The sequence below is a fragment of the Atractosteus spatula genome, chromosome 8, assembly GCF_055471065.1.
Source record: "Atractosteus spatula isolate fAtrSpa1 chromosome 8, fAtrSpa1.hap1, whole genome shotgun sequence".
Lineage (NCBI taxonomy): Eukaryota > Metazoa > Chordata > Actinopteri > Semionotiformes > Lepisosteidae > Atractosteus > Atractosteus spatula.
This window is the reverse complement of record NC_142713.1, coordinates 7982780-7998037: the sequence shown is the minus strand read 5'-3', so window position 1 is coordinate 7998037 and position 15258 is coordinate 7982780. Positions and strand designations below refer to the sequence as shown.

At 39.4% G+C, this 15258-nt stretch overlaps 1 protein-coding gene across 1 annotated transcript in view; it reads left to right on the top strand.

Annotated features, from left to right (window-relative positions):
• LOC148829145 (DENN domain-containing protein 2A) overlaps positions 1-14836 on the top strand; it is a 64468-nt gene extending 49632 nt beyond the window's left edge. Inside the window, exons 12-20 of the mRNA XM_088924099.1 lie at positions 1006-1083; positions 2019-2159; positions 3306-3454; positions 6770-6947; positions 8020-8061; positions 8992-9088; positions 9555-9800; positions 11438-11524; positions 13564-14836. Coding sequence (XP_088780225.1) covers positions 1006-1083; positions 2019-2159; positions 3306-3454; positions 6770-6947; positions 8020-8061; positions 8992-9088; positions 9555-9800; positions 11438-11524; positions 13564-13595 — 1050 coding nt within the window. The 3' untranslated portion in view covers positions 13596-14836. The remainder of the gene's footprint in view (positions 1-1005; positions 1084-2018; positions 2160-3305; positions 3455-6769; positions 6948-8019; positions 8062-8991; positions 9089-9554; positions 9801-11437; positions 11525-13563) is intronic.
• Positions 14837-15258: the final 422 nt, after the last annotated feature.

Below are 15258 nucleotides of genomic sequence, written 5' to 3'. Positions count from 1 at the left end.
TTCTATTTCTTGCTCTTTATTTTACATTGCCTGAGTTCTGCAGGCAGCTGGGGAATAACTTTCCTAACCTGATGTGACAGGGCTACAGGTTCATCCATACAGAATCTAGGGCAGGAGAGTCCAATCTAAGTCCTAGAGGGCAAGTGTGTCTTCAAAGTTTCAAAGCAGCACCTGAGTAGCTGTAAGAAGCTGTTTAATTGATCAATTTAAGCCAGTAGGCAGCTGGTTTAGCTTGTTAAGAGCTGAGTTGGAATGCAAGCTACATTAAAACTAATATAAAAGTGGTGTCAATTATATACATCTTATTTCTACGATTTAAGTGGAATAAACTTCAATCTCTAACTCTCACTTGCTTAATTCTTATATGAAGACCCACATATGCCCCCAGGAGTATATAACACCAGGACTGTGTTGAAATTCTTTTCTGCTAACTTAAAACTAAACTGTAAAAGTAATCTGCCTCAATATACATCTGTACAATAAATAGCCTAGAGAAATGTACTTGATAACCAAGCCTCACAGACGTAGGAGTGGTAGAAGCCTGAGCACTTCCTTTGTTTTCCTGTGGGTGAAATTACTGATTATTATACAATGGCCAATAGCAAGAAAATAAAGCTCTGATCGGTTAGTCTGGGACTGGATCCATAATGGTATCCTTTCATAGATAATAACAGACTGATACTGTACATCCAGCCACCCAAAACCAAGAGGCATGAAAAGATTTGCCTTTCTGAAGGACCAGGCATACTGCCCCTCATTTCAAATTTAGAAAGCACACACAAACTTACATTTCTTTCTTTTACTTAAACAATCCTTTGCATTGGAAGAATTCAATCCAGAGTGTATGTTGAAAAATGCTGAGTCCTAGAATGTACATCATAATGCTTGTGGTATTGTGCCCAGTGACCTAGGCATGATGTCATTATAGCACCATGTGCGTCTTGTGATGTATTATGTCTTCACTATCTCAGATGAGTTCACCCTTGTGCTCTGTTGTCATTGCAGCCCAGTGGAAAGGGAAGGCGTCTGCCTGAGGTGTACTGTATTGTGAGCCGGCTGGGGTGTTTTGACCTCTTTTCAAAGGTAATGGCAGTTTCCATGACAGTCTGCAGTGCAGGTCGTATCCACCAGAAATCGGAGGGGAAAATGCTGGTCTTTGATTGGTCAGTCTAGGATTGGATCAGTATTGTAATCCATTAATGTATAATAACATATTCACACCTCCACAACTCCAAAACCAACAGGCATGATCGCATGAGGTGAAAGCATTTGTCATTTAATTTATTTGTCTAAAATATTTAGAAAGCACACACTCAAATACTTTCTTTCCTTTACTGGAACAATAAGTTGAATAATAGGAATTATTTGCTTCAGGGTGTCTGCTTGTGTGTTTTTTTTTGGACAAACCTAAGTCAAGCAGGGGCAATAATTGCAACGGTATTTCCACTTTAATATCAGGGTAACTCTTATTGAGATTATAAATGCTTGATTGTGGTGAACACCCTCCCCGAAAAAAACCAAAGCAACTAGTAAAGATAAAGTCCACACTGAAAAGCAGAATTTTCAAATCATGTTTTCTATAACTACCCCAAAGTTTTTTGGGGTTAATTGAGGTGTACAAGCAGAAAGAATGAGTTTCTAAACCACAGTGTTTTTTTTATAACATCAGTACTCGTTAAAGGACTATAGTGCTTAAATATTCAATAAGGAATTATTACCAAAATTTAACATCCTTTTTAGTATCATTATCTTGTGTCATTTTGTTCTGTTTTGGTGTTTAATTTGTAATAAGCTGCATATTTAGATTGCTGGGAAGAGCTAAGATTGCATTTATGAAGGGAGTCGCTTGTTATAACAGTAGAGTATGGTAATAGCGAACACCCGCAGAGGAAATTGAGAAATCCAGTTTCTCCCCAGGGCTGTGGCACAGTTCATTGCAGACTTGCTCTGCAGGAGGGTGGCTTGTGCTGTGTCCCACTGTCCAGAGCTGAGGCGTCTGTGCTGCTCTTTCACAACAGATCCTGGATGAGGTGGAGAAGCGACGGGCGATTTCTCCTGCCCTCGTGCAGCCCTTCATGAGAAGCGTCATGGAGGCACCATTCCCCGCCCCTGGCAGGACCATCACTGTCAAGAACTTCCTGCCGGGCTCTGGGACTGAGGTGCGTGCCCTTGTGCTCCAAAATGGAGCTCGTGACCTTTGTCAAAAATAATGTCAAGGCCTGACATCTTTGTCAGTGAGAGCCTATAGCCCTGTCATGACTGATATCAACAGTGATCTATGCACTCAGTCCGAACCACCCAGGCACAATTGTGAGCCGCAACTGCACACATCTTATTCATATCTTTGCTTTTTCTTGTGGGGGTTCTGTGTGTGGATACAGTATATTGAGTTAAAAGAGGCTGGTTCTTGCAACCTACCCAATTTCTGGAACGTTTTGTAGAAAACCAACTGGCCATTCCTATATATCTGTATTAATTAAAAGGTTCGTCAAGTGTAATTCTTTTTACTACAAACATTAAAGCGCACGGTCTGGGATACAAATTTAACCCTTTATTTGTTTGATGTGAGTGAGTAAGGGGGTAGGGTTCATTTTAAATAAAGGGTAACAGTATAGTCCAGTAATGAAACCTTAAAAGGAGAACTGCTACATAAAGACATATGAAAATCTATTATTATTTTTTTTTATTAATAATAATAATATTGGGGAGGAGAACAGAGTGACGAAACCAATTCAGAGATGGGGATTATTAGGAACCCATGATTGGTAAGGGCCAATGGGAAAGTTGGCCAGGACACCGGGGTTACACCCCTACTCTTTTCGAGAAACACCCAGGGATTTTTACACACATGCTGAGCTTCAGTAGGCTGCCAGTTGTGAGTTGCAATACAAGGCAACTGAAAACATAACATCAATAAAAGAGATCTTGCCTACAACTTACTATAACAACACCAATTATCATCATAAGCCTATTCCGTGCTTCCATGATCCTAATCCTTTGCAATTCAGCTTGTATAAACCCTTTGTGGTCTTTTGACGTACAGTAAATGAGTAAGGAGTTAAGGTTTATTTTAACGAAAGGGTAACAGGTTAGCCCACTAATGAAAACTAAATACAAAGTGACCGGAAACTTAACGTCAATAAAAGAGGTATTGCCTACAACTAACTACAACAACATCGAATCGATCGATTCTCATCATAAGCCTATTCCATGCTTCTGTGACCCTAATCCTTTGCATTTCAGCTTGCGTTAGACAGCTTGTGCCAGGGGGTTAGTGAATCTGCTGTGCTTTGCCCTGTCCTCAGGTTATTGAGCTGTGTCGACCCTCAGACTCGCGTCTGGAACACGTGGATTTTGAATGCCTGTTCTCCTCACTACAGCTTCGCCTCTTGATTCGGGTCTTTGCTTCCTTGCTATTGGAGAGGAGGGTCATTTTCACCGCGGACAAGCTGAGGTGAGGTGTGGGGTCCCCCAGGGGACTAGAGAACCCTTTTAATTCCATTTTAGGGACTGAGGTGTATGTGCCTGGGCCATGGTTTTAAGACAAGCATTGGTTCGGGCAAGAGAAGGATAAATGTGAAGCAGAAATGTCTTTTTGTTCACTTGTGTGTCTGCAGAGGAAGTTAAGAAGTTTTAAATGCTCTTTGTTACAGGAATTATCCGGAATGAACCACGCTTCTTATTTTGGTGGATTTGTATTACAACAAATTTAAAAAAAAATATTCAGTCTAAAGCTGTTTTATTTGACCTTTTTAGACCAGCTGGTCAATATGAATAGTTTAATCTGGGAATTTCTCTGGTAGTTTAAAATAAGAGGAATATCACTTAATTTCATAAACAATAAAAAATACACTTTTTTCATTGTAGTTTTGTCTGATGCAAAATTCTATTTTCAATTTAGGAAGAGCTTGACATTCACTTTATACACTATGTAAATTTCAGTTTGTGAGAAAGTGTCAAGCTCAGTTTCACTGGAATTCAATGATATTCAACTCAATGATATTCAAGGATTGTTTTGCATCATGTACATTTTATGAAAAGGGCAAATTCCACACATTATTAGCAATGCCATTTCCTGTGATCATGTGTGTCAGGATGCCAGAAACAGGATTTTCTAAGAATTCAGCATTTCTCCTGGTTTAATGTGTGCAGAACATTCTGCAGTCCAGATGTGGAGGCAGTTTGGCTGCAGCTAAACCCTATGATATTATTTCACTTGGCTGATGCTTTTATTCCTGGCAACTCGCAGTTTGTAGGGCAATTGCATTGTATAGCAGGGGACATTTTACACATGCAGTTAAACATGAAAAATGCCTTAATGCAAAGCTGAATGATCTAACAGATGGCAGGATGCATCTCAAGCCTAACGTAGTGGGTGACAGTAATGAAAAAAACAAATATTAGATAAAGAAAATACATTCTGGACTGCTGGATCAGTGTAGTCATTTTTTTCTCCTTCAAAGAATAAGCACTTTGGCTGTTTGTTACAAGCTTGGTCAAAACAGGAAAGAATGTGACACTATCATAAAACGTAAGAAATGACAGGCAGTTTTTGGGGTCCTTTTTTGTTTTTTCTTATTTCTGACGGGTGAGCTAGGAAAGAATGCTGTTGTGTCTTGGAGTTGCCGTGGGAACAATCATTTTGGAAAAACCACACAGAAGCCAGAGAGAGGGTTTGTGAAGTGGCTCTGAGGCCTAGTGGCCAAGGGCCAGGGCAGTGGCTGACTGTGGATCGGCCTTCTTGGCAGTCGGCTGAAAAACTGGAAAATGAATTCATTGAATTTGCACTTGGACTCACATGACATCATCATGTGTCGTTTCATTCTGTGACATTAAAACAATGTGTCCTAGAAGAATCTCAGAGCTTTGCTGCATTTAGAATAGATTTTTAGCAAATTTAAAGACATTTTATTTTAGTCATACACTTTTCCAGATACATACTGTAAATTGGGGACCTTGCCTTCTCAAGTGTACCTTAAAAACTGAATACTAACTGGATACGAGACCTACTCTGTACTCGCTTCATGGATCTTAAGGTGTTTTCAGTGACTTCTGATTTGAAGTTGTTTAGTTATTTATTTGGTGCTAGATAATAATAATATCAATCAGGTCTTCTGCAAAATTTAGGATTAATTCACTTCTCTGAATTTGTTTTGGATTTTATTGCTCTCGGTCCTGGGCTTAGTTCTTGATGATGGTACCTTCTGTGTGGAGTTTGCATGGTGAATTTTCACTCAATGCAGCAGACCCCATCCAAATTCCAAAAACATTCTGGTGTAGCTAATTGAGACTTCTAAATTGTCTATGCATCCTGCGAGATAGTGGTCTGCCGTGTGCTCTGTCCTCTCACTGATCACAAATGAATAGTTTTTTTATTATGGATTGGTAGCATGCTGCCACCTTCTGGGGTGAAAGGCAAAAACCTAAATGTACAGCTGTGTGTGCATGTGGTTTTCATCAAGAGTTTTCAAACCTCCCCTCCCTTCAGAATGATGGGCGTACTAATACAATATGACTGAATTGCAATATTCTGAGAAAGGAATTATGCATAGCTATGCCAAATAGTTGTAATACTGTACATGAATGCTGGGTTATGAAAACCATAGCAGGAATGTAATACACTCCACGCTCTCTTTGAAATCTGCCTCTCGCGTTACACAGATGATCACATTTCCTATTAGAATATGTTGCCCATCTTTTCTGCCATTTATTGTACTGTTGCAAAAAATGTTTATTGTTGCTTTATTGATTTTAGATTGAAATATACAGCAGTTAGGGCAAATCAGTGCAATGTATTTTAAAAAAAGAAACATTCAGTTGTGGTGTAGACTTCAGCATGATCAGGTTACATTTAAACGTGTAGCATGTTTACCCGCTAACCTAGTAATGTTAGAAATGTAGTGTAACGCATCTTGGTTTAAGTACAGTATGTGGATAAACTGTGGTTTTTCGCTTGTCATACAGAGATGGCCTTCCTCAGATCTCGCAAGCATAGTGACAAATTAATGAATTGCTTAGCATGACTAGAGTGACCCCTGCTGGAAGGACGTTTGAGGTTTCACTGGTTGAATGCCTTAGGAGAAAAGATAGATACTTTATTGTGAGGGAAATTGCAGTGCAACAGCAGCTTAGCACAGTCAACACAGCACAGTGTAATGAAATAATACAACAATACAATACATACAATACCGTGAGAAGTGCACTAAAAAAAAGTTGCTCACGGTACAGAATATACAAAAAACAGAACAGTACACAAAAAGTTGTATTGCACATTATAAATATAACAATATGTTGCACAAGTCCCTACCACATATTGCACAAAAAACTGTTGTAAACGGGGAAAAAACAGATGTAAGCAGAGAGTTTAATGTTTAGTCCAAAAACAGGTCAATGTCAATGTTGCCCCTGCCGAGACACACAATGGTTGAGTTGTACAGAAAAGCCTTTGGACATGCGTGCTAAAATCCGCATTGCTAAAGATACTTAGAAAACGCAACCAGCACATTTGTCTCGCGGCAAACCGCACTATTTCAGTTACGGAGGAGGAAATCCGTCAGTAGTTGACCCACAGTGAAAATAAGAACAACCAACCCCAAAAAATGCAGCCGTCATTATAATATACGGGGCAAAACAGTCATTATAACCGAAACTCCTTATCAACCTCTGTGCTGCTTGACGTCCTTGGGAAATTCTCCCAGTGTCCTCGTGCGGTGAGAGTGACCCCCGACTGGCTGATGGTGACACCGTTGTCGCTCCCTCTCTGTTGCAGCACGCTGTCCCAGTGCTGCCATGCGATGGTGGCCCTGCTCTACCCCTTCGCCTGGCAGCACACCTACATCCCAGTGCTGCCGCCCTCCATGATCGACATCGTCTGCACGCCCACCCCGTTCATCGTGGGCTTGCTCTCCAGCTCCCTGCCCAGACTCAAAGAGCTGCCCATTGAGGAGGTGAGTCACATCTTCACAACGTTAGAAAGGGTTACAAGCGAGACGGGAGCAGCCTATTCTTCCTCATCCTGCTGCTTCTTGAAAGATCCCAGGGAATAAGCTTTAGCAACATGTCTGGAAATGGCTTCCTGCCAAAAACCCACCACACGTTATTTAAAGAAGAACTTCCTGTTTTTAACCCTAAATACACTTCCACATAACTTCCACTTGTACCTCCGGTTCTCTATCTCATTGCTGAGCAATGGATGTTCCATTGGGTTGACTTGCTCTCTTTGAGTTTTCCTGGGAACTTGTCACAATCTCCTGCATTCAAGACTGAAAGAGGAACCTTTCCTTTAACCTGTATGTGTGTGACATTCCTATAAAACTTGGCTTTAGTCTGGTCACTGTTCTTTGAAGTTCTGCCAGATCAGCAATGTCTTTTTTTTTTGTACTGAGTTGACCAGAGGCCCACTCTTCCCTCTCAGGGAAAAAAAGAAATGTCTCCTGCTGTCTGGAAGTACTGTTTTTGCACTGTGCACATTCCATTTCCAAGATGTTTTTAAGATAAACACCGTTATTTCTGCAGCTCTAAACTGACAGCTCTTGTTTCTTGCTGACTGTATAAATAGGCACAGAATCATCTTTATTATTAGTGTGCACAGTGGTACAAGTACAGGTGCAAATGGAGCTGAAATTACAATTGGATGGTATAATTCTTTGTCTTTTAACCCTACTCCAGTATTTCCAAAATATTTACAGAAGTTTCACATATATCCCAGGATTCTCTTTAACACATTGATTTTCAATTTTAGTTATTGTGGAGAGTGGGGTATTCTACATAAAGAATATACATAATGAATTGCGTTATGTTCACATGTTGTGTGTAAGATAAAAGGCGTTGGTTCTTTCCTTTTATGTGATCTTCCAGCTAAAGGCATTGTGTACCATAGTGATTTACTTTAGACATCAAAGGTCCTTGGCTCTTTCCTCCTCAAAACAATGGCCAAGATGGGCATTAAGCACAGGAAAAGGGCTGAGTTCATTCACTCGCAGGAAATTACATCATCTTTCCTACTGTTCTAATTCCCAGGTTTTGGTGGTTGACCTTGGTAACAATCGCTTCCTCAGACAGGTAGGCTGGCCTTGTGTGTGATTCACTCTTGCTTGAGTCACAACCAATACATCTGAACAGACACCTGCTCCCATGTCACATGCATAGCTGTTTCACATTTGTCAGGCAAACAGTCCTTTTTTACTAAAGCAGCCACTTGGAACAAGATAAGTCAGTATTTTCAATTCCATAAACACTAAAATGGTTGTTGGCAATAAAGAGGTGGTCCTGTAGTAAATGAAATTGCTGGACAGGCTTCACTTGATGTAGATTTGTACACAGAACTTATTTAGGCACAGATGGTTTTTTGAACACTTAAAACCAAATTGGAATTTTGCCAGGAAAAATCAATATTTCTTATCAGCAAATCACAAAAGCAAAATCAGTCAAATAGTAATTTATGTTCCTGTAACAGTTTACAATCTTTTTGCCAGTGTATAGTTCGGTCAATTGTGTCTCACTGAAAAGGGGAAAAAAGAAAAACATGATTCGAAGAGTTCTGTTTTAGCAGTAATATATTTTATTTACAAGCTCTATTCTCAATTTTTTAGAATTTCTTACTCCTAATTTAGGAAATTATGACTGTTACTCTCAAGCTTGTAGGTGCTGGAGCAGTATATAAAATATGTTACTTAATCTGAAAAAATCTCCAAAAACACTTTACAAAATCATTTTTTCAGATAAATTCTTTTTTTAAAATATGATTTTACTAGACTCATTCTAAGTAAAGCTGTTCAGAATTTTCTTGGACTGAACACACAGTTTATGTTGAGTCAACAGTAGAGAATTCCTTTACTGTTTTTGATCAGGACTTTTGTCCACCTCAAAATTGGTTAATACAATCAGCTAGTGAGAAATTGCTGATCTCAAGAAATGTTAAGCTTGAAGTCCATTCAAAATAATGTCTACCTGATAACTCATTCTAGGCCTTTCCCTTTATCTTTCTCTCAGATGGATGATGAAGACTCTATTTTACCTCACAAACTCCAAGCAGCTCTCGAGCATGTTCTAGAAAAGAGGAAAGAACTAGCATGCGAGACCTCAAATGGTGAGTATTTGTGTTAAATACCTGACCATCTTTCAAAGCTGTTTTGCACAATTTTCTTGGCCTTTTCATTCTGAAATAAAATCCAGAGAAAAATGTAGAATTGTACTGGGAGGAAATTCTCTTTTCCTCAACAAAACTGTTGCTTATTAAATTTTGTTTTAGAAGTGAAATGTACTGTATCCTTTCAATCCATTTTCACTGTAAATCTAGGCTAGCAACCCATTTTGATTATTTAAATTTACAGCAGCTAACGGAATTGCAATGCAGATTTTTAACAAACAAATTCACGGCTGAAACATTGTGAATCTTTTCTTTTCCTTTCAGCATTGAATAAACAGTTACCTGATCCTTTGCGTGCTGACACATCTCCCTACTTGAACTTCTTAAAAAAAAATAAACACTAAGCGTGAACTAACTGAAAAATATACTAAGTGTGACTTTCAATTTGATCCCTCTTCCCAATCAGACTCCAGCTCTCTTAGCACGGTGGTGTCTGAGGCCTTTGTGCGTTTCTTTGTGGAAATGGTGGGTCACTACCCACTCTTCCTGAGTGTGGCTGAACGGGAGGACGAGGCCACCACCTTCCAGCGTGAGGCCTTCCGCAAAGCCATCTCCTCCAAGAGCCTGCGGCGTTTCCTGGAGGTCTTCATGGAGACGCAGATGTTCACTGGCTTCATCCAAGAGCGGGAGCTGAGGCGCCAGGGCCTGCGAGGTAGGCCCGGCAGGAAACAAAGAGTCAGGAAACCACAGCAAGAAGTGGTTGCCTAGCAGCGCCGGGGGTCTGGGTCCAACTGGGATTCTGTCTGTGTGGAGTTTGTATGTTCTCCATGTGTTCATGTGGGTTTCCTCTGGGTGCTGTGGTTTCCTCCCACGGTCCAGAGACATGGTGTTGGGTTAATTGGCTTCTGGGAAAACTGGCCCTGGTGTGAGTATGTGTGTCTGTGTCTGTGTGCCCTACAATGGACTGGCGTCCTGCCCAGGGTGTATCCTTCCTTGTGCCCAGTGCTTGCTGGAATAGACTCCAGCTCCCTTGTGACCCTGAATTGGATGAGGCATTGGGAAAATGGATGGATGGAAATTTGATTTGAACTGAAGGTTGTTTGAATTGAAAATTGTCTCAATTTTCCCCACTCAGAAGAAAGATCGTGTGGGGAAAAAAAGTCTAGAATCATGTAATTTAATTGGAAAGGTTACAAACATCAGCTGGCCATTCAACTTCTATCTAGCCTGTTTGGTAATTGATCTGAGGACCTTAACCAGCTGCATCTTGAAAGAAGCCAAAATATTGGCTTCAACAACATGGTTGAATACTTGCTAACTTGAATCAGTGGAAATGAAATGCAGGTCTTATTCTTTTAAAAAAAATATTATATTAATATTACTCTGTAGAGCTATTAGTAAGAAGGGACAGTAACTCTTAAAAGTGATTGAATAAAATGCAAAGGTGCAACATAGACCAGAGTGACAACACAGAGAGAAATCTGTAGGAAATATTTTTATTTTGTTGATTTTTTTTACTTTTCAAAAATTAAAAAAAAAGCAAAACATCAGAGCAGAGCACTAGTCTACAATGGCTAGATTTCATTCTCACCACTTTTTATATATTTTTGATATATAACATTTTATTTGAATGTGTCATAATTTACACTAGAAATAATCAGCTCAAACCTTGGTGACAAAATTAGAGGTCTACTCTGGTTGTGAAGTATAGAATTCAAATCATGGGATAAAGTATTAAAATTGTATAAAGGCCTCTTTTAGAATATTGTGTAAAATCTTGGTCACCACATTAAACGAGATATTGCTGCTTTGGAACGAGTCCAGAGAATAGCAACCAGATGCATTCTGGGATTTAAAGGAATGTTCTCCACCAACATGTTTCAAGAACTGAACCTTTTTAGTCTTGAACTTAAAATACTACTACCAGGAAGCCTGATACAAGTATAAATCCTCAAAGGCATTGACAAAGTCACAACACCAAGGACTTCTTCAGAATGAACAATGAAATACAAACCAGAGGAAACAAATGGAAACTACATGGAACTGGATTTAAAATCCGGAACAGGAGGCACTTCTTTACCCAAAGGGTTGTGGGAGTGTGGAACAAGCTACCAAGGCATGTGGTAGAAGCCAATACTCTGACTTCCTTCAAGAAATGACTGAGATGAGATCCTCAGATCAATTAACTAGTATCATACAGTCTAGATATGTTAGCAAGTACTAATTAAGTACTTTAATTGGTGTATCTTGTGGGCTTAGTTAAATGCTCCACCAAATACTGTATCGTCTTAAAATTAAGACAATTTTGGCTCATCCATCTTTCACAGAACGCTATGTCTCTCTTTCCAGGCCTGTTCGAGGTGCGGGCACAGGACTATCTGGATTCCCTGCCAGGGAGTGAGCAGAGTGGAGTCAATAAATTTCTCAAAGGTCTAGGTGAGGAAGCAGTTCAAACTCCTAATTAGCAGAAGTGGTTCGTTATGCTAATTACATCATAACAAAAAATCCAAAGATCACTTCTTTAGTAAGAGAGAAACTCGGGCTTGCCATTGCTGCAGAGGAAAAGCTGTGTGGTTATTCCACTGCTCGTAAAAATCTGTAATCCTTACGTAGCAGGTTAAGCTCATTGGTCCTGCGCTCACTAGTGGTAAAGTTAGCATAATAAGAAAAAGCTCATGATGAAAAAGAATACCATCTACCTTCAGTAGAAAATGGAGTTCTTTGTCCAAAGTGCTTTATACAGTATATTAGACCCTTTATACAGCTTGATATTGTAACGGACAGTTCTTTCCGGACCCTATGTGGATGACACAATCCGGGGTTGAGTGAGAAACACAGGGGAAAAAGCCATGCAGGTATTGGGAATGAATACGGGGGGGGCGTGTCCAAAGTGCGCAGGTGTCCAGGGGCGTGAGTCCGGGGCAAACAATCCAGAGGTAATGCAAACGGGGAATCCAAAAACGGGCAAAGTCCAAAGCCGGGCGGTCCATCTGAGAACAGACAGGTTAAAAACAGGAACCGGATCGGAACCGGCAGGGGGGGGAACAGGAACAGAAACTTAAAAACATAACGGGGCCAGACGATTACAGGTCCCGGGCTCGCACGATATGGGAATCAGTGCAGAGCCCCGAATAAAGTGAGTGCCTGGCTTTTAAGGGGGAGAGGAAGGAGGCTGGAACAAGGGGCAGGTGCACAAAGTCAGGTCCGAAGTGAAAGAGCCGGAGTGCCCTTAAGGAGGAGGGACTACAATCGTGACAGATATTTTACTAAATCAATAAGAGTGAAGTCCACTGCCCAAAGGTATGACACTAGTATCCCACCTAGGTTTTGCACCTACAACCTTCCAGTTCTAAGTACAGAGCCATAACCACTCCTTCTATACTGTTTTGCGTTCTCTGCTCCTCAAGCCCTTATTTAAACATAGTTCCCAAAGTATAACATCATGTTTTATTCAGATACCTTGTTCTGCCTATAATGTTGCACTCAATGGCAGAGGAGCTACAGCCTTGAGACAGGGAGTGGTGTTTAAGGGGGAAAAACCCAAAGTGAACTTTGTCTGGGAGAAAAAATAACTGTCAAGGGGGTAGACCTGTGAATATTAAGAGGGCAACTTACAGGGAACTTCCGAGGGTCGTCTGAGAGCCAGTCAAGTGCGGGACATGAAAAGACCTGATAATGACCTGAAAAATGCCTCAAAAGAAAATTGCTGTATGATCTAAAATAAGCAGTTCCAAAACTCAAGTCTTTTGGTACAATGACCATTTTGTCCATTGTCCGAAATATATGCAAGTGTTTTTGATTTGATTTTGCAGTATCCAGCACAAGTAGCCTTAATGTTTTCCAAATTTTCATTTCTGACCAAACACTTGCTTTTTTTTTGGCTAATTATATCGTCGGAAGAAGTGTCAAGGATAAATCAAGGATACGAGTAAGTTTGGAACCAGCTGTGCATAGGTATCTGTTGAAGCTGGGAAAATCATAGATATATTAAAATTAAATTTAAAGGGTTAAATTATGTATAGAAAATCAAAAGGCTTACAAATATATACTATTATAAATGACACAAATGCCCTGGCTCCCTCATGACCCTGTATTGGATAAAGTGGTTAGAAAATAATGGCTAGATACACTACAAATGCAAGTTATATGGAGAAAATAGTAGACAAAATAGAAATAAATGTATTGAAATACATAATATATTATCAATATGTATCATAGCTCTGGGCTATTTTTTAAAGTACTCATGCATAATAAACCTAAAAAAACATTTTTAACAAAAGTATAGCACAATCGTAGCACAATCCAAAATTACAAAACATGACTGCTGTTTGAAAATCTATGTTTTTGTGCACATTTATATTGCTTTATGAATTATCAGGTGTTTACAAAGAACCACAGTAATACATTCACATTTCTTTGGAATTGATTGTGTACGCCGATACAATAATCTCTTTATTTTCTTCTTGTGTTTCTAGGTAACAAAATGAAGTTCCTGTCCAAAAAATGATGACAAACTGAGGACAAATAGATATTTAAATGTATGGATCATTCATATTTCTCGATTTTGGATTTGTTTTTCATCTGTAAATTTCATTGGGAAGCAGCCTGACGAATCACAATCATCTGGTTTCGATATATGGCTGTAGAGACACTGGCAATGAAACAACAGGCTTGTGTCCTGTGGTGGAATGTGTTGAGTACCGAATGAGACATGGAAGAAAGAGACAGCCCTTCTACTGCAGCCCTCCTGGGGAAACTCAGAATACACTGTTAGAGCCTTTCTGCTGTCAGCTTGTACACAACTTCTACAGTGGGATGAAGCTGAAGAATCTCTAGGAGTATCACAAAGATTACAGACTAACATCTCTGACATGAAAGCTCTCCAAGTGTGATCCAGATCACAGCCTCAAATTGTCAATATGGTCCTAACTTCAGGTCTCCAGTATATGATCCCTGTCTCCATCAACGTGCCAGACTTCACTGTGCAGTGTGAGGCTGTTGCAGTTCAACAACTTGCACTGAATATTGACTTGCTCATCATTCCACCTTTGACATCAGCTCTGACAGCCGTCCTCCTTCTCCGAACCACTGGGAAGTTCCTTGATCTGAATCAAAGAGTTAACCGTTTCGCAAAAGTGGGCTCATGTATAGCATTTTTTTCTACTAAACGGGATTTTACTTTTTAACATTGTACAACTTCTTCTGCAACAGGAGGCTACAATTTAATTTATGTTACCTTTTTGACATTTTTTTTCTGTCCATTTAAAAAAAAAACATTTATTGTAATTTCTCACAAAGAAACTTATGAGCTTTTATTTATCAAGTCTTAGCGCATATTTGGAAGGAAGACCACTCTGACTAGGCAATGGACTGTACCACTATGTCTAAACAAAGGACAGTGTATCTGATATTTTTGAGAATGTACCAAAGGGATTGAGGTGAAAGGAAAAGTATGAACAGTGTTGCAGTATGCTTTTTAAAGACATGTTTTAGAAATGCCTAGAAACTTCTAGAAAAAGTGGAGCATGTGGTTGACTTAAAGAAGGTTAAATGATTTTTTTTCAGAATGAATAAGCTGTAGAGATGGGGCTGTCAGCTCCCTAAGACTTACTTTGTATGACTATTTGCCAGTTATTGCCTATTTTGAAAGACCACTAGATTTCTTTTAAACCTAATTTGATTTTAAGGAGCAAAGAAACTGTATCAAATAAACCAATTTTTAAAAAGAAAGGTGTTGACCATAGAAAAGTCTGCATTCATGGCTTTGTTTCAGAGCACTTTTTTTCATTGTACTGTACTATAAGGCTGTTCACATCTGTGGTTCTCTTTATTAACATTGTAGGAGAATTTTTCATTGCAGGAGAATTTTTAAATATAGAAGAATGGAGGTTATGTATTGTAACTTACAGGGAAAAAAAAAAAACATTGTACGATACAATCCAAGGTTCTCAGAAACAAGCAATCACAGGGTTGAACAATTTAATCATAAATCCATGTATATCTTTACATGACTTGCAGTTTAAATTAATTTCATCATAAATGTCATGCAATTCTTTCAATTTCCAGGGGCTCTACCCCTACGGATCTCTCATTATAATCTCTGAATGCGAAAACCTTTTTGATATTAAAAACTAGAACCAAACCACATTGTGGATAATGTTTCTCAAGAA